Genomic DNA, 19,844 nt, shown 5'->3' on the forward strand with positions numbered 1-19,844 from the left:
CATTTAATTGTGTTACTGTCTCTCAACTTTATCAGATGCTGCTGAGGCCAGGAGGGCTGTGCGCAGTCCTGTGGGATGCTCTGGAGTGCTCCCAGGCTCGTTCTAAAGGCCCACAGCTCAGAGACCCCAACGCTGCCTCTTCCAGACTCGTAACAAACTACTAACTTAACGGGTTCAAATGGTATTTGTCTCAACTCAGGATCCACGTTGAAGGCTGTAGCTCCAAGACATTCACCACCTTGATTACAGAGGACCATCAACTAGTACAGGCTTAGGTTCAAACCTGGTTTATTAAGTTCTTTGGTTAAATATTGTTTCTACACCCTTTTGGAGCATTATAAGAACAAAGATAATGGTATTTTATAGAAAGACTGAAAACCCATCTTTTGCTTTCTCAGAGCCAAGACTGAATTTACATTGTTTGTGCACTATTATAAATTCTTATAATTAGGCCAGACTTATAAAAAGGTAGAGATTTTGTTGTTGTTCGTTTTGAAAAATAGATTCTCCTGGGCTTGCCAACATCACTGTCCTGGGACCCAGACGCACAAGAGTCTCTCGGTAAAGGCTGCTCGGCACGTGGTCGGGGGAGGCGGTCAGCTCATCATGTCCAGACTGCACGGCTCGGTGCTGCCGTCACTGCGCAGCGCCTCTGCCACGTCTCTTCTGAAGACGGACAGGTTCTGGGTGAACCTGGGGAGAAAGGAAGAAAGGCGGGGGGCAGTGGCAAGGCCGAGGTGGTGTGAGCCTCTGGATGATAAAGCCACTGCGGAAGCTCAGGACCTTGGAGAGAGCCCCAGATCCTGGCCCAGCTCCCGCCTCCCTCCCGCCTCCCACCTCCACTGCCCCACGACTGTTCTGCCACCAACACCCCCTCCCTCCTTCCCCTCCCGGAAAACAAGGCTTACCACCAGATATACCTGGACCACTGTGAGGGGCACATTTGGTGGGTGTACTATTTAAAAACTGTTCTTAAGAGTCAAATTACACACAGATGGTAAGGAATATAAAGAAATGATTCAAAGTTTATGTGCCAGGCACTGGGTTGAGTTTACATATAAATTCACCTAAGCATCACAAGTCTTCCCAAAGGCAGGTATTCGTATCCTCATTTTGCAGATGAGAAAACCAGGCTAGATTACCTGGGTTCGAATCCTGACTCCACCACTTCTTAGCGGGGTGATTGTGGATGAACACTTAACCTCTTGTCTTGGTGCTCAACTGGAGTAGCTACTTCACGGGATTGTGGGAAGTGAGAATTTACTGAATCAATTTAGACAATGCCCATAAGTACTCAACCTAGTGCACGGCACACGGAAAGCATTTGTACTCTCTTAAACGGGAGGACTGTCTGGCATCATTTCACAGAGCAGCTCAGGAGGGGGTACTCAAATTCCCAAGCCTCAAGTGATGCAATCTCCCCCACAACAGGCACCTGCGGTGTCCCCATTCATTCAGTCTCTTCCTCCTGCCAGAGGATCGTGGCACGGGATGAGCAGACAAGCGTGTGTTTGCAGAGCCTACCCGACTTGGCCTTCTATTGCCAGAGCCCAGACTGGTGACTCCACCACACGCTGCTGTGGTTTTGGGATGATTGATGACTCGCATTTCAAATGGTGAAGCATCTGAATGTTACCACTTTTATAAAAGGATTGTGCAGGCAGTCCCTTCCACCCCCCACTCCCCGAAAAACAATTTCTTTCTACGTTGTTCATTATGGTCTGTTTCCTCCATTAGAAGCTCTGTGAGGCAAAAACCTTGACCAATTAGTTCACCACTGGTATCCTCAATGCCTGGCACATAGTAGATGCTCAATAAAATTTTCTGCTCTAAATAAATGAATGGATGAAAGCATACCCGATAAGTCTGGGTTCCTTTCATTTAGATCTCATTGGCAACTTTTGTAAAACCAGCCACTCTTAAAGGTTGGGCAGAGGAAGGGACTAATGTTTATTACTATGGCTCCTTTGTCCTAGGGACCATGCTTTACAACATTCTGTCATTTCAATATCACAACCAATTTTGTTGGTGAGAAAACTGAGGATCAGAGCAGTTGACTGCCTTACTCACTGCCACACAGCCTGTAGAAGGCAGGGATAAAATTTAAACTGGAGTCCGGCTAACCTCAAAGCCTGTGCTTGTTCAAATGCCGGGAAGCCTTCCCTCGTCCTTCATAGCAGATCTGAGCTTTCCTTCTTTTGACCTTTTCAGTGAGTTATTTTTCATATCTTCTGTTGGGTTATAGAGTACATAAGGGTACAGGCTGCATTTTATTCATCTCTGCATCCCTATGTAGTGCCTAGCGTGGTGCTTAAAAAAAAGCAAATGGGGCGTCTGGGTGGCTCAGTCGGTTAAGCGTCTGCCCTCAGCTCAGGTCATGATCCCAGGGCTCTGGGATTGAGTCCTGCATCAGGCTCCCTGCTTCTCCCTCTCCTCCCCCACCCCCACTTGTGCTCTCTCTCTCTGTCTGTGTCAAATAAATAAATAAATAATTTTTTTTTTTTTAAAGCGAGTACCTAGTAATATTTATTGGATGGAAAGAAATTGAGTCTAAGTCACATCAATATGTGAACTGTGTTAAGCACGATCCAGTTATTTTCCATAAGCCAGAGATGTTGAGCTTACTGGGCAGTGCTTACCTGTCTCTGTTCTTGATGGACAGGTTCTGCTCCACTCCTTCCATCAGGTTCCTGAAGCACTGGGCAAGGACCTCCTGCTTGGGGACAGGCTGGCTGTTTATCAGGCTTGCCCTCAGTTCACTAAAATACTGTGGGGAGACAGAACAGCCTCAGGGCCCTGACGCCAAACCTGGGCCCCGAGAGAGCTGTGGGGGAGGGTCTCGATCTGCTCCATCCGCTCAGTGCTCCTCACTCTCAAAGGAGCTTCGGTCCAGGACCACTTTGAACTTTAAGCCAAGGCAATAGATACATTCCGAGGTATGAACTGTATTATCCCTTCTCATAAAGATCTCTTGTGATAATTGTTCTACCATCACTGAACAATTTAGGTCCTCTGTGGGGGACCAAGTGTGTGAAGGTCTTCCTGACTCTCACCTCCACTCATCACAGAAAGGCTGAAAGAGGAAGGGCCTCTTCCCTTCTGAGGCAGAGGGGAAGAACTTAACAGGGAGAACTCGGGGTGACTGGAGGAAAGGCTCAGGGTCCCCTCTCAGGCTGCAGCATCATCCATGGCTTTAGTGACTGAGTCCTCACACAACCCCGGACTTTGTCCCGAGTCCCTGTCCGCTGGCTCAGGCTGGGTCTGCCCTGCCGCTGAGGCGGGGTCCTAAGGGGACTTGCTTCGTTCTGGGAGGGCCTTCCTGCACTAAGAAATACACCTGTCATGCCTGGTCCCAAAGAGCTGCACAGCCCCTCTCCTCTGCTGGGGTCTGCAGGCTTCTACCCACACACAAGCTCTCACACGACCCACAGCTCCTCATCACTGGAAACAGCTTAATTTCAGCACAAAGACAACATTTTGCCAGTCATGTGTTTATCCTTCCAAGCCCAAACAGCATGGTATTTAATTTCCATCATACATTAAAACAGCCCACATCAAAAACACACATAATTAATATGTAGTCAGACTAATACTTAAATACTATATATCAGAGGTATTACACTTAAACCACAATGTCTTCCTGAACAAGATTGGGCATGCACAAAACTACTTATTTTTCCCTTTTATAATGATGCAGTGACTCACACCAAAGAGAAAATTATTAGTTTTTCATCCCCAACCATGAAATATTGCCTCCATCAGTAAAGTATAATATTGTGATGTCATAAGCTTTTTCTAAACACTGAATTTGCCCTTATTCCCTCTCAATCATTTTAAAAGAACTGCTCTCTTTTATAGAGCTTGGATTTAAATCACAATAACACCGAGGGAAGATGAATGACAGTGCTATGAATGTGGCTAAAATTGGATACTTCAGCACAGGTGAATGATGAGGCAGCGCTTCTCTTTTTGATACATTTTCTTCTTCTATTAGTTTCCTTCCAAGGCTGGGATTTCAGTTTGAATTTTAATGTATGCGGCTGCCTCTGATCTCACTGTCTTTCTCCCCAGTACCATCTTACTGTATAGACAATTCATTCTCCCGAGCAGTAATGCACTGTTCCTGCCGACTGCCAGGGGGACGAGGGGTGCGTCCAGGAGGAAGCTGGAGGGCCTGGGAGGCCGCCCCGGGTGGTGAGTGCACTTACGAGCTGGAGCCTTGGGCTCTCAGATGGAGGGTGCTGGCTCCGCAGCGAGTCCCTGAAAGGACGACGACCACATAGGGCAGTGAGGATCCCAAAATACAAGAGGAGCAAAGAGCTGTAGCTCGGAATTCCACAGGAAACGGGGTAGGGGAATGAGGGTGAGCTTGAAGCATTACTGAGCAAACCACCTGCCCGACGTGTGGGGGCTCCGGGTTCCAGAAGAGCTGGTCTTGAGGTCTTCACTTACCTGAGGGAGATCTGAGGCCTTTGGGGAAGGGCCTTCTGGGGGAATATGGCCTTGCCCCAGAGTGTTCAAGGTTCCAGCTCAAGCTCCGTTGTTCCTTCTGTTCTTCTTGTCACAGCTCGGCCTGGCGTACAGCTTCTCCCTCCTCCCAGGGACCACCTCCTGTGGACCTTACTGCGATCACACTCACCTTCTCGTTGAGCAGGATGAGCCCCAGGAGAGGCCTGGATACTGACCACTGGTTCCGACAGTCTTCAAAGACAATGGTGTTCATGAGGACAGACATCATCTAGAAGACAGAGTCAAATAAGACCTTGGCTCAGAGGTCCCCCCAATCCCAGGCCTGTCATGTGCTCACCTTCTACCCCTACGTCGTGCCAACAGCCATGAGGGCTCTTCCTGGACAAAGAGCTTTGACTCTGCAAGCCTATAATGCTGCAGGCTGGAACTCTTGGCCAAGACTCCCAGTGCCCTGAGGAAGAGTTTCTACCACCAAAGGCTTCAGTGAGAACCTTCTGGGTGGGCAGAAATCAGAGGTTACAGAGCTAAGAGGATCAGTCTCTGCCTCTCAACCCTGGTATGCTTTCCTCCATGCAAGCGGCCAGATAGAAGCCCAGCTCACCTTCCTTCCTGTCTCTCATTTCACTAGAGGTCAAGTTATGGAGGGGGAGCATCTCTCAGAGAGAGGGAGAAACGGGACACATTCCATGCGACCTTGGAAGGTCCTGTTTCCTGCTGGCTCAGGCTCATTTGTTCTTCATTCACTAGTTCACTCACTCGCTTCACTTTTACATGTACATACAAATGTATCCTCTTAAATTCAAAGTCTGTAAGACACCTAAGAGAGGTCAGAGAACAGGCATCTACCGTGACCTGTGCCCTGGAGGAGCTAGAAGCTTCTTGGGGCAGGGCACAGAGCAGACAGATAGTCAGAAATAGGGCTGGGCCAAGTGCAGTGGGCTAGCAGAGGAGGGAGGGATGCTCCTGGGTCTTTGGGGAGAAGGTAGGGAAGATTCCACAGAGAGGGTTCAGTTTAAGGACAGCATCATAAATGTGTTCTGGGCAGAGAAAGCAGTGCAAAAGGAGGTTGGGAAAGAACTGAGTGTGACAGGAGAGAAGAGACGGGGGCCAGAGAAGCCAGACCCCAGGGCCAGGCTGGTAGACCATGCTGGGGAGCCTGGACTTCATCGTGATGAAGGGACAGCCTGTGATGGGTTTGTGGCAAAGGAGAGACATGCTCAGATCTGCATTTAAGCAAGATCCCTCTGGGGACAAGTAGAATGCGTGCAGTTGTGGTGACATTAAAGGAGGAAAGCCAGGGTTGGGGTTTCTGCACTACTCTGGGCAAGTGGCAGGGAAACAAGCTTTGCTCCCCTGCGTTCAGCTGATGGTACACTTGCCTTTCCTTGGCATCTCTAGTCCTTCCATTTCCACAGCCCCTGAGCTCCTGTGCCCCAAGGAGCACAGGGGAAATGGCAGTTATGTGGCCAAGCTACCACCCACGTGACCCCCGACTGGGCTCTGGTGGCGTCGACTCTCGTCCCCTGCACTTCTGCAATCCAATCTGCTTGGCGATCTCAGGCCAGTTCCTGTGTCAGTTTCATTAGCTATCAAGATGGAAATAATAATCTAGCCCAAGAAAGCTCTGAGAATCAAATGAGATGGTGGATATAAAAAGTGTTGCAGAGAGGAAAACGTGCCATAAATGCTTAAGGTATATGATAACAGCAGTAATGAGCATCTCTGTAGTCCGAAACATCTGCCATCCCATACATCATCATCGTCATCCTAACAGGCTACTTGTAGATGAAACCGGCCAATTCCACACTTACTGTATGTCCAGTCTCTCTGGGGAGAGGCGAGGTCTCAAGCCTGGCATGCTGAACATCACTTGTAGATTACATGCTTCCATGTACAATCTGACAAGCCACCCAAAGTCATAGAGCCACAAATTAAACTGACAAGCAAAACTAACAGATCTATGGAGACAGTCTAAAATATTATGGGCTTCACAATCTGAAGGCAGAATGGATATTTTAATGGAAAAGATTAAAGTTAGAGGCACCAAACTCCTCCAGTAACTGACAAAGCATCCTGAAGTGATGTGCCAATTACTTTATACGGTTCTCCCGTGGATTCATTTGTCTGAATGCATGTATTTATGTCTGTAATAAGTAAGGCGATGTTTGAATAAAATACTTTTCTAAAAATAAAGTTGGCTAAAATGTTTGATTTTTTAAAAAAATTTTTTTTACTCTTCCGGAAAAATGGAGATTAGTGAGCAAATCTGCTCAAGTGCTATTGACGTGGCAGCTCATTTCCAGAACTTTTTTTTTTCTTTCTAATAATCCTAGAGGGTATGGGGGAAACAGCACAAGCGATGTGGCAGATTCCTTTGGAGAAGCTCCCCCCCTCTCCCAGTTTGGAAGAGTAGTGGGTGAAATGCCGAAGTACAGAATCCTGTTCCAGGTAATGCAAAACCTCTGGTAGGAGGCTCTCTGTGCTCAATGATATGGACACGTGCAGACTGAGAGGGGAGGGCCCTTGGCGACTCTGCACCGGCGCACCCCAGCCTGCATGGAATCACAAAGCACCAGAGGATTTAGTACAAGGAGTGCTGTGAGCAGGCCCCCCTCCCCCAGCTTCTGCTCACTTCCATACTGTTACAGGATGGCTGGAATGGCCATTTCCGATCTGCTCAACCGAGGCTACATTTTCCAGGGCCTACGCTGAAACACATTATCCACTGTATTACGCCAAGCAGCTCTTCTGCCCAACCAGGGAAGGGACCATTTGGGAAGAGGAGCTGTGTGGCTTGGTCCACTTAGGAAAACCATAATCCACACTGCCTCAGCACTTACTCCTTTCTCCTTCCTTCTTCCCACAGGCTTTGGCGTGAGTCTGTAGGAAACGGCCCTCCATGAAACAAAACCAACACGGTGTGTGGGGACAGGCTTTGGAGCCAACCAGAAAGGAGGCCAAACCCAGGCCTGCCACTTACCTAACCTGGATGCTGGGCAAGTCCCTTCAGTTCTGTGAGCCTTTGTTTTCTGACCTATAAAACGGGGGACTATAGCAACTACTCTGAAGGGCTGCTGTGAGGACTGACTTCCTTCACCTGTGCCAAGCATTTTGTACCGTGTTTGCCACCCAGTAGGCACCCCAAAATTACTAGTGTCCCTTCACTGCAACTATGGCTTCCCTCTGTGGTGTGACCTAATGGAATCTCAGGGCTCAACGAAGCACCCCATTTCATGTCTTGATTATGTTCAGATAAATGAGACTATAGTCTCCTTGCAATTATCTAACTTCACTGAGAGTTGCAGTCAAAAAATAAGCCACCATAGGAAATAGTCCCCAAACCATCCCTATTTGTCTGGCACATGTATTAGCATGGAGTCTGAATGACAGTGTTTCTGCTGTTCTGAAAACTTGTCGTCTTCCAAATCAAACACAAAGCTACCACAAATATCTGACCTGGAAAGGTAAGACAAGTTCTGTTGGGTCATCTGGATCGCTCTTCTCCCCTCGGCCCCTCTCCTACGCTTCCGCCCTAAGATGCTTTGGGCACAAGCCCGAAGCACAGCGGACCCCGCAACCTGGATATGCTGGTCACGCTCTCCCAGTGGCAAGGTGGTGACCACACGCTCTCACACCAGGCGCTTCCTGTTCTATCTCCGGCTGATGTAGAATAAGCAAAGATGGCACTTGTGTTGAAGGCTTTGCTGCTAGATGGCGAGTATGTACTCTAAGGGAGTTGGAGGCTCAGTGGCTCTAGAAGCTGGGTCGAGCGGGATGGTGGGAGTCACACGGCCCCAGTGAGTGCCGGCTGATGACTGGTAGTGAGACTAGTCTATAAACTCCTGGGCGCTGAGACCACGAGGGCCTGCTCGCTGTATCCCCAGGGCCCGGCATGGTCTCTGGCACACAGCAGAGGCTTGGGAAATAGCGACTGAATGAAAGAATGGGTACATGAATGAATGAATGAATGAGAAAGGATGGATGAACTATCAAGAGCCAAAGTATAAAGAGCTAAAGAACATTTTGAAAGGGGATCATATAAAAAACAGAGTTCTGGCCTCAATCTCTGGCTAAACTCTGAAATGGGTAAATATCTAAATTAATACACTGTTCATTTCCAAGGATCTTGCCCTTGTGTGCAGAGCCTGAGAACTCTCCTAAGCCGCCGGTGTCCCTCCAGCCAGCAGCCAGAGCCCTCGTGGGGGCTACCAAGGCTGAAGGCTGACGCACCGTCTTCTCCACCGACCAGCAGGGGCACCCAGGAAAGGCCGTGCCCCGTGAGTCCTCTCATTGCCCACGGTCCTAACAGTTACCACTTATGGAGAGCCTTCTGGGTGCTCAGCACTCTGTTCGGCACGTGCTGGGTCTAACCCTCAGCTAACCTTGAAGCAGGCCTTATCCTCACTTTGTAGACTACGGAGCTGAGGTCCCGAGCAGGAAGTTACTTGCTCGAGGCATCAGGCTACAGCTCTCCGGCAGTGAGGGAGAACTCAGATACGCGCACGGGTCTGCCTGGGTCCGGAGGCCATGGCTGCGCCCTCAACGCCAGCCTGCGGCCTCCCAGTCTGCAGCGGTGCTGAGTCCATCAGCAGCGTGTCTGGCTCCTGCCACAGCCTGCTGGGCCCCTGACGGTGTGGGCGGCGAGGCTCGCTTCCGGCCACGGCTCACTCTGGCACCTTCAGTGGGCCTCCCGGATCTGATGCCCACACGCATCCCCTCTGTTCAGCCACTGTGCCACCTGCCGAAGAGTCAGGCAGCTGCTGGATCCCCGCAATGAGAATCCAGGGCAGCAATTCCTGGAGAGTTTGCAGACCTTCCTGCCTCCTACCTAACGCTTCTGGAAATGTGGTTAACAGATTTTCAGACTCTCAAGATGAACAACAGTAGACATAATTAATAGACTGTCTCTGGAAAATGGTTCATTGAATGTTTTTCTAAAAATAACAATTTCCCTCCCACCAAAAGTACCATGTACACAGTAATTTAAATTAACATCATTGAAAACATTAGTAAATTATGCTAATTTCCTTTGAGTTACAACATTCCCTACAAGGTGAACGCTTTTCACTGTTAGCGTTCTTAGAGCCTACTGAATAATGTAACTAAAAACCATTCCACAGAGTTCTAAGAACTAGATGAAAAAACTCAAACACTCCCTCTTGCTCCCGGCCTGTATCAGAGAGACAAAAGCCTGGAGCTGGAGCGACGCCACGAGCCCTGACAGCGCAGGGCCCGAAGCCCGGCTACAGTGAGGGGACCCCAGCTCTTCCCTCTTCGGGATCGTGTGCGTGTCAGGCGTACTGCGACTGTGTCGCCTGCTGACCCGGGAAAGGGAAAATGGGAACGGGACAAGAGCAATCGGTCTTGTCCAAAAGGTGGTAGAAAGAGGGCCTGAGAAGGAGGTTTTGCTTTGACAAAGGAAGGACAGCCAGAGAAAAGGCGAGAGGCCCTGGATGAGGCTTCCCTGTGCCTGGATCTAAGTGGGGGGACAGGGGAGGAAGACAAAGCAAGGATGGTCAGGGCTGTGCGCAAGAGGGCATGTCTGCAGAAGGAGATGTCTTAATCGGTGAGGTAAGGGGCCTTAATGGGAAGAGGAGTAGAATACACAATTCTCCGCACCTCTGGTCAAGCTAGATTGTTCTTGATTTTGATACAACGAGCTGGTGAAGTTTTGAGGAACGACCAATGATAAATGGACCCAAAACTGAAGAGCTGGTCCTGAGTCTCAGGAATCTCTTGGTGTACATACGTAAATGGCCTTTCAGAAGGCCAGTAAGACAGCAGGGGGAAGGCTGGCCCTAGTTAAAAACAGTGAAACAAAAACAGGATTGCCGGGAGAGTGCAGTCGGATCTGAAAAAGCAGAGAAACCTTCTACCCAACTCCACAGTAATTTCTCCAGAGCCCCATGCCCAGGATGGAGATCTGAACGCTGCCGAAGGAGGAAAGCTTCCAGGTTTTCAGTGCTTGTGGAAGTAAGGGAGTTGCTGTCATTACCGAGTGCTGTTCCTGAGGCCACGTGCACAGCAGATATTGAAATGTGATCCTCCTCAAATTAGATACTAGTCATCTTTAGGGAAAAGGAATCAATTGTTCTCTTCGTCTGCCGTCTACTGATGTGATATTAGTGGAATGTTATGAAAAATGAAAGCAATGGACAAATAAGCATATATTTTCCTGCCTGGATTAACTAAGCCCCACCATCTATGTTACATTAAATCTTCTAATTTCTGTACATATTAAGCGCTTTCGTAAATTCTTACTGTGTCTTTACAGCCTCATGATAGTAGCAAGTATTTAGCACTTGAAATGAAAAAAAAAATCAAACAAAATGCAAGATGCAGTGAGCCTCTTACTTTTAAAGAAACAAGATTGCAATCAATTATGGGTGACCCGCTCTCCTTTGGAAAATCATTTGGGAGTCCTCCCTACTTGGCGTTTGCACAATGCTAGCTTTGCTCTCGAAGTTAAAAAAAAGAAAAGAAAAGAAAAGAAAAACATCCTTTTTACCAATACAGGTATTGCAGGACTGGTTAACTCAGCTGGTTTTATATTAGCAGTGAATATTTCCACATCTAAACCACCAGCACTCTCTTCCTCCGCCCCCTCCTCCACGAAGCTTAAGGATGCTTTTTCTCCAAGTGATAAATCGCCCAGGATATTAAAAAAACTTTTCCATCCATTCCATCCATCGTAAAATCTAAGGAAATACACAACTCAGTTTTGCTGTTGTTTCAATTTTCTCCATTATCGACATTACCCCTAGTTCTGAAAACATTCATTTTAATCATAGTTTATTGGGGAAAGAATTACCTGCCAGTCTCCTGGCTTATACGAAAGAAGATGAAGTTGGAACGAAACTTCAGGATTAATTAATTGAGAGTACTGCATGTAATGTGTCTACTCTGAATGTTACAGCACACATCACAATGAAAACAGTTTTATTTTCCATGGTTGAAATAAATTATAATAAATAATTCATTTCAATGGCAGAGATGTACTGGAGAGCAAGAGCAACAAAATTGACTACGCTACACTGTGAGTCTCATTCTTGAATCTTCATTATCCATTTGAAACTTTTTACGAGTAGTAAATCATATTTCAAGTGGCTGCAGATCTCATAAAGCAGCTTGCTGCATTCAAATAAAACCAGAAAACCTGGGGCACTGGGAGTCTGCAGGGCTTGCCACTCAGCACTATTTGGGAAACTCTTTCTCACTCTTCTCTTGCCAGCATCAAACAGAACACTTTCCCCATTTGACGTAAAAATTCAGCATCGCTCGGAAAAACGTCATCTAGGTCTCCTCTGGGTGGGAATGTTGGGAAAATCTATATGCAGAGGAACAGCCTTCACCTCCAAAGCCATTTTCCTCTAATTTTTATTCCCGAATGAATGACAGCCACACAGCCAGGTTCTAGAACCTCTAATGGCCTCTCCTAGCCCCTGGGGGTTCCTAAATTAGCAAATATGTGTACAAGCTCAAGAGAGAGGGGGCACACGTGCTATGATTCTGCCTAAAAAGACCAGCCTATCTTCATAGGATGGGTGATAATTTAGCTTGAACCTTAAAAGATGCATATAAGCATCACCGGGGAAGAAGGATGTATCAGGAAGAGGAAATAAAAGGAGAAAGGACAAAACAGACAGGGCCTGGGATGTCTGAGGAACAGTTAGCCCCTTCTTTTGAGTAGAAAGGAGCAGAGCTGAGGGCGGGGAGCTGAAGGCTGGGCTGAGTCCAGGCTCTAAAAGGCCTGTGCTGTCATGCTAAATGCAGAAACGAGTTTGGGCCAGTGCATAAAGGGTAGCCTTCGAAGGATTTCCGAATAATGCTGAGCTCTGGGATCTAGAACAATGACTGATGGGAGACCGGAGCAAGGCAACGATGCGTCGGTACTGGAGGCAAGGGGGCATGTTTAGATACGACTGCAAAAGTCCAGCCCAGAGACGGTGAGGGCCCCAGCAAGTCTGGTAGCAGAGACAGAGAGGAGCGGTCAGAAGCCTTGCGTGCATGCATACCCCATTTCCTTCCCAGGCAATGAAATCCTTCCAAGAAACGCAACCTGCCCCCGAAGCTGTAGCTAAAGTCAGAGCTTTAAGAGCATGGCCTCAAATGCAGGACTGCCCGTGGAGAGAAGGGGCTGGGTGCTAGATGGCCCCTGCAGGGCTAAGGGCGGCGGGGAGGTTGCTGCTGTCTCCCAAGCCAACAGTCCAACAGTGAACTCGGGAAATAAGGAGCAGTGAGATGAACCCCAGCCGGCGGACGTATATAGGCATGACGGAGACTACAAGCACATGTCTACGTTAAATACTCAGCGATAAAGTAAACTCTAACCGAGGCCACTGAGAATCAGGGAAGGGAGTGGGCAACAGTATGCTACTTTATTGAACGGTCATCACGACATTTCCCAATGAATATCGTATTTCAAAACAGAGCGATATCAGGCATAATGGCACGAGGGCATCTCGTGCAGTCATCCAAGCAGAGTGCAATGAATATTGTATTTCATAATAAATATATTATCCTCACAGTAGGAGGTTCAATGTTTCATTGTCTCTCATCTGTCACTACATTCTCCCTGATTTCCTGAAGGGCTTTATCGTTAGATGGACCTAAAAATCTTCATAACCAACAGTGGAGGATTATTTTACTTATTATGTTCAAATGATTTTGTGTGGGGAGAAAAAGTATTTTTGTGGCACATTCACAGGGCCCTCGGAAGCATTTTCCATTAAAGATTAGTCTAGAGTTTATGTTTAAACCACAGAGGACAGCATGCTGCCTTTCAGATTTGAGGGTTTTTATTTATAGTCGTCTAAATGGCAGAGAGTGCTGGCCAGGAGGCCAAGGAGATGATTCAGAGTTACTGAGATTTGGAAGCTCTTTTGCCCTAATAATTACATAGGAAGCCTAAGGAATGACAGGAACAGAACCCGGTTCCCTGATTTATTCAGACATTTACTGACCACCTACTTTGTGCCAAGCTGTGTGTCACACCCTGGGGACATACAGATGAACAAGGCACACAGTCCCAGCCCTCAGAAGAGCTCACGGTCAAGTAGGGAAGGAGATCCACAGTTTATAAGCCATGACAGCACAGCATACCAAGTGCCACAAACAGAAGCTTGTGTGGGAGGCTTTAAGAGACCAGAGGTGGCTGATGAGCTCTGCCTTGGGTGGGGGCCAGGCGAGGAAGGTTTCACAGGTGACATGTGGAGCTGTCGGAGAGAATGAGCCAAGTCTGACAGGCACACAGGGTGGGAGAAGGGCGAGCAGGTGCACAGGTTTGGGGACGTATTTGGGGGACGGCGAGCAGTTCTGTGGGCCTGGAGAGGGTGTGGAGGGGGCAGTGGAGGCAGAGGAGGCTGAGTAGGTAGGCAGGGGCCAGATCTCCTGAAGGGCTTAGGGACGGGTGCTACAAAACATGGGCCTTATCTTGCGGGCAATGGGGTGCCGTTCAAGATGAATGAACCTGGCGGTGACACCGAAGAAGGACAAACCGCCAGTGGAGCCCCTCTCCAGGTGGTCCGACCCTTTAGGAGGCCTGGGCAGTCTGACTTCCAATCCATCTGACGGATGCAGCTCTGTTCCTGTTCCAGGATCGGGAGGCCACAGGCATAGGTCACCTGCCTGGCCCCTGCGCCTCAGTCGGGGTGGATCTCGGCTCCCTCTTTGCTGGCTCTGTGGCCAGCACCCTGAGAAATGGCACCTGCCATGACCTCCCTTGGCCCGCAGCGCATAACTTAATTGTGTCCCCTGTCAGGAACGGTTCTCTTTGTCAGGAAGCTTTTTATTGATGTTCAACCTTCATTTTCCCTTTCTTAATACTATCCCATTATGCCAATAGTCCACTGTGCCATGCTAAGTAATTCCCTTTGCTCCTTGGCATGTACATCTTCCAAGTATTTATAGACTTATCAAATGCCCCATTTAGTTGTCACTTAGGCAGGCTATACATACTTAGCTTCTTTAATCTGGCCCCATAAGCCAGCCCTTCAATTCTCCTAAATCACTCGAGTTCCTTTCCTCCAGGTTTCTGTCAATTTGCTTCCAGCCTCTCTGTAATGCAGGGGGCTCAGGAAGAAGATGGGGTTGCGGAGGGAGGGTCTGCTGCTTCTGCGGGATAAGAGCACATCATTTGCTGCGGCCAGAATTGCTCCCTTCAAGTGCAGACTCCAAAACAGGCCAGGCCTCTGGAGGGCCATGAGGCTGTGAGCCCCTCTCGTGACGTGCCAGGTTTCTTTCATCCGCACCCAGGTTCCCAGTCACTAATATTCCACTACTGGCTCTCGTTACGTGCAGGTGCACACAGGCAACACATACGTACTAAGTGCCTACTACGTGTCGGGTGCCGTGCCAGGGGCTTCTCCCTCCTTCTTTTCCCCTCCCTCCTCATTTCTCACACGTATTCAATGCTCACAGACTCACTGAGCGCCTACTATGGGCCAGGCACTGTGGTACAGAATGGAATAAAATGTGGTCCTTGTGGCCTTAAGAAGCTCCTGGAGCCCAAGTATTTATCAATCTCTTACTGCCCACCCATCACGTTGTTTCCTTCCAATCCTAAAGGGTCTCTGAGAAATCGTCCCTAAATGCACTTAACTCTAATTGACGCTTTTAGTTCCTTGAGTGGAACTTCTTCGTCCTATCTAAAACTAGATGCCACATTAAGTACAGGCATTAACACAGAGTTCTTGCTTAGGATCTTCCTTCTGGTGGGTCTCTCTGGGGCCTGAGAGAGTTCTCTCCAGGCCCTGCACTTCTCATCGCTCCTTCTTGGCAGTTTACTTCACATTCCTTATTCACATGACCTCAACTAAGTATGCACTTGAATTGTTCTTCTTTTCCACGGAGGCGATGTTCCGAGTTATGGGGTAGGCTGAGGAGTGACAGAATGGGAGAGAGCTAAGGCGAGGGGTCTTGGCTAAAGTCTCGGGGAGTCTGGGCATGAGACTTCAGGAGGGACCAGCTCAACTACCTGATCCTGGGGGCCAGTTCCAATAAGGCTGAGAATTGCCCTGGTTGAAGTGCTGGTATATTTGAAGAGGTAAAGTAACTATCCCAAGGACACAGTTAGAAGTATTCAAAGCCAGATACGCTGACTGCAAAATCTGCTCTGATTGTAGTAAAGCAGAAAATCCTAACAAATACAGAATTTGCAAGTAAACGATTCTGAAAGAAGGACGGAATTTCGTCTGTCTGAAAGCACTGTCTGTATTTTCCTAAGCATGACAAGGGATGAAGAATTAACATGCAAGAATTATTCTTGGGTACAAAGCTTACAAGGTAGCAGTAACTCATGACAGGCCAGAGGATTAGGGAACCTTAACCTTGTTCTGTAAGTAGTGATCAGACTGTAATCAAGTAAGAAGTTTTCTTGAACATACCAGATGGGCTCATAGCCTCACCAATGGTTGCTGCTGGTTAAACTTTCCAAGAATTAAGACACAAAATGAATATGAAAGTTCAGCTCACAACTCTGGCACACACTCACATGCTTTGGGAAAATTTCCCATTATTTACCCTTCAAGTATGTGAAAAACCAGTGATTTTTTAACTGTAAAATGAATAAATCAAGCCTTCAGGAAGCTGACCCTCACTTTCCACAGTGCCATTCCCTCAAGAAACTAACAGAGCTTCTCATACCCTTCACGACGCCACTTGAAGAGATAAAGGTGGGAGAAATGCCAAGAGAGGAGAGCAGGTTAAAGCCCCGGGATGCCTTGGTAAGGTAAAAGCTATGTGAGATCTGGAGACAACAAAGCCTCAGTTGGAGTCTCAGTACTGCTGTTTATTGGCTCTGTGACTTTGCCTCTGCATCCCTGCCTACTTGTCCCATACAGGTACTGTGGACTGAATCTGTGGACGTACCTATACTCCCAAGTTCAGAAAATAAACCATATTGGCCCTACTGCTAACTAGAGTTTCTGTGAGACTCAGAGGAAACATGAGGTGTGAAGACATGTCAATGGAAAGAGTCCTAAAGCTTATTCTCATTCTTGCCATCACAAGGTGATGCCTGGAGTGCATAGGAAGAATAAGGGAGGAGAAGTCAGTTTGGGGCCAAGAATCAAATCCAAATGACACCGTACCTGCACCTCCCCACCCCCCACCCCAGTGAGGGTGTGTGATCTTGAGAATGCGTGTCACACGGAGAACTCTAAGAAAGGCAGAACACACGTGTGGGACTAGGAAGACCTAGGTAATCTGGCTGAAGTCATGGCCTTGGGATTTCCTTGAAAGGACACTTTTCGCCTTTATACATATGAACAGCAGGGATATGTTCTCCTTAGGGACATAAAAAAGTTACTGGTACCTATACATTGTTTTTCAAATTTTATATACTTACTGAATACCTTCTCTGTGTTAGGTGAGTCTATACTCATTGGCCCATTTTGTCCTCATGCTTCCCTGAGTCAAGAATCTTTTGGCTGTGAGGACAGCAACTGCCACAGATAAAAGTCAGGCCTAAAAGGGGTGACTTAAGGATCCCTGGATTAGGCAGCGTATATGGGTCTCTCGGTGGCTGGGAAGGCCGCCCCAGGAAGGCCGGTGGGATCATTCTCAGTCTCCCTCTGGGGCTGCTGGTCTCCGTCAAGACCCTCCCAGCGTGTCTGGTGCTTTTTCCTCTTGCTGTCGACTGGCTACTTCTCTGGGCAGGCAGCAGGGACAGGTGCCACATGGCTCTTGGTTTTTCAGGTCAAGTGAAGACCAGAGGCCGACCCACATCTTCTAAATGCCAGTTCCTAAGTCTAGGGAAGCGGACTCAGTGAGCCAATCTGGATCAAGCGCTTACCTCTTGTCTAATCAGTTCTCAAAGGAAGGGCCCTTGGCGCAGTCAAGGATTTATACATGAACGAATGTTGGGAGTCCCACCCTGCCCCCTCCTGCCCTACCAATTCTGTCTCTAGGTCATTTCCAAGTAGTATTGCACCGTGGCTAAGAGGACGCAGTTCTGCTACTTAGAAGCTGTTACGACAGCGACTGGGCTACAGGCTTCTTTAAGCTGCACTTACGATACTTTGATTACAAAATGTAGAAAAGAGTATCTGCCTCCCAAAGTAGTGAAACTTTACGAATACAAATATAAATACAAACGAGAAATACACATATTTAAGTACTTAGCACAGAGCCTAGCATGTGATAATTATTTCTACTTCTTTTCCATCATAACCATTCATCACCACCATTGTCTGCGTCTGAAGTTGCTCCTCCATAGTGACCTCTTAGGTCTTAGCGACCCTGCAGGAAATAAAGCTTCTATTACAGGATGGAGGAAAAGTCTAGATCTTTAAGGAGGAGGTGTGGAAGTTCTTTCACTTTGGAGTGGTAGGGTAAGGAAACACTTCTAACTCAATCTTTTCTGGTCCAGCTAATCAGCTTCTTTGTGATATCCGTACAAGTTTAGGATCCTTCTGGTGAGCCCTGGGCTGGCTTGGGTAGGACACAGGAAGACAGTCTCAGGTGTCATATTCACATGTCACAGAAACACTGCTCAGAGCACGAAGACTGCGCTTGTGTTAAAATGTGGGAGTGCTGATCCTGAATGACTTCTGTTTGTGAAATATGGCTAAATGCTGCTCCCTGCGCTGTGTCAGCATAAAAAGGCAGATGTCATCCGCAGAACTTCGGAGAGCAGACAAAACCATCCCTTTAGAACACAGATTGTGAGGGTGCCTGGGTGGCTGGCTCAGTCGCTGAAGCGTCTGACTCTTGATTTCGGCTCAGGTCATGATCTCAGGGTCCCAAGATGGAGCCTGCGTTGGGCATGGAGCCTGGTTAAGATTCTCTCTTTCCCTCTCTCTCTGCCCACCCCACCCCCACCCTGCACACACTCTCTCTGAAAAAGAAAAAAAAAAAAAAGAACACCGATTGTGAGATACTTCCTCAGAGTTGATGTCAGCATTTAATCTATGGATTAGAAATTTTCCTTGCGGAGGCTTTAAAAAAGGATACACTTAGGGAACTTTTAATTTACAACGATGGCCAATTATGACAATCACCACTAATGAAGAGGCTAAAAACCAACTTGTTTGCCATTTGCCATACTGGGTGAGAGATCTGTTATCAAGCATGCCTAATTATTTTGGGTGAAACCCGTGTAAAACTCTGCACTTTTTTTCCAGATGCAGTGTTCTCTGTTTTACATGAATGTGAAGGAAAAGATATGGCCGTTGTTCATCTTTTACAACTCCTTTGCTATGCTGAGAACATCTGCTAGGACTACACAGCAAAACGGACTGTGCCAAACTGTAGATAAAACACCAGTGACAGATTGCAGTCACTTTAATTCATAAAGAAAATAGCTGGAGCCCCTGGGAATGCCGAATCGAGCGACTAGCACCCAGTGACTTGATGCTAAGTCACAAACTACATTATATATTTCAGTTTAAACACAAAGGCTAATGGACACGTGACTTATTTATTTCAGATTCTTCTTTAGGAAGAGCTGGCTCTTTTTTCTTTTTTTTAGCTCTTCGGAAAACATTACGCTTCCCCTCTTCTATAAACATACAAATATAATTGTAAAATGACATCATTCTGTTTTCATTTAATTACCCCTGAAATGCTTTCTATTTAATATTCATTACTCAAAAGCTAATTTAAAAGAGAAAGAGATGCGACTTATTAAAAAAGATGTACTGTCATTCACAGCAATAGTTATCTAATACACAGAAGTTAATAAAGCAGATTAATCTACAAGTCCCTTTAAGCCATTCTGGAGTTTTGAACAACTGCCTCTTTGACCCTTCACCTTCCTGCTGCGCACCAGTAGCAGGTGCCAGTTCTACAGAAATTACGGCCGCGCGTCTGAACGCGGGGTCTTTTCTTACTTTGCTTCTGACCAGCAGCTGACCCTGTAGGAGTGATTGTTTCTGGTGCTGGCCTACAGGCTCCATAAACCAGTAGCAGATAAACAAAAGGCTACATATACCAGCTGCCTTGCCTAAGGGTACCGTCCCAGGCTGACACCTCCACTCCTTCTCCAGCGTCCCAAATTGCTCCTCGTTTGTTTCCATACATGCATTTCATCCTTGGTACATTGTGCAAGGGGTGGGCGGAGGAGAAGACCCCCTAAAACAACAAAAAACCCCGTCCCTTCCTTCGAACTTGACTTTTGAGTATTCCATGTCAAACTGTGTTATTATGATGCTAATCTAGGCCTGATTTAGCAACTTTAATAAGAGGCTAAACCCTCTTGTAATGAGATAATAAAATTTTATTATGTATTTTAATATTAAAAGTCTTAAAATCAAACTCTTCAAATCATACACTGCTACAGAACTAAGGTACTTAAATATCATAGCCCCAGAAAATGGGAACTTGAAAAACCACATTGTGGCTAATTTTTCATTCTCAGAGATGTAAACATGGAA

General features: G+C 47.3%; 1 protein-coding gene across 7 annotated transcripts in view; it reads right to left on the reverse strand.

Moving 5' to 3' along the window:
- Positions 1–271: 271 nt before the first annotated feature.
- Positions 272–19,844, reverse strand: part of RANBP17 (RAN binding protein 17) — a 323,809-nt gene continuing 304,236 nt past the window's right edge. For all 7 annotated transcript variants that reach the window (XR_010413224.1, XM_064596582.1, XM_064596579.1 and 4 more), the window contains 3 exons: positions 4,640–4,738; positions 2,640–2,767; positions 272–693 (listed from right to left, as the gene is read on the reverse strand). Coding sequence is in view for 6 of the 7 variants with exons in the window: in XM_064596582.1 (XP_064452652.1) it covers positions 597–693; positions 2,640–2,767; positions 4,640–4,738 (324 nt within the window). In the remaining variant the exon portion in view is untranslated. The remainder of the gene's footprint in view (positions 694–2,639; positions 2,768–4,639; positions 4,739–19,844) is intronic.

The sequence above is a fragment of the Mirounga angustirostris genome, unplaced genomic scaffold, assembly GCF_029215605.1.
Source record: "Mirounga angustirostris isolate CCGP_5_RB_7025 unplaced genomic scaffold, mMirAng1.0.hap1 SCAF_7, whole genome shotgun sequence".
Lineage (NCBI taxonomy): Eukaryota > Metazoa > Chordata > Mammalia > Carnivora > Phocidae > Mirounga > Mirounga angustirostris.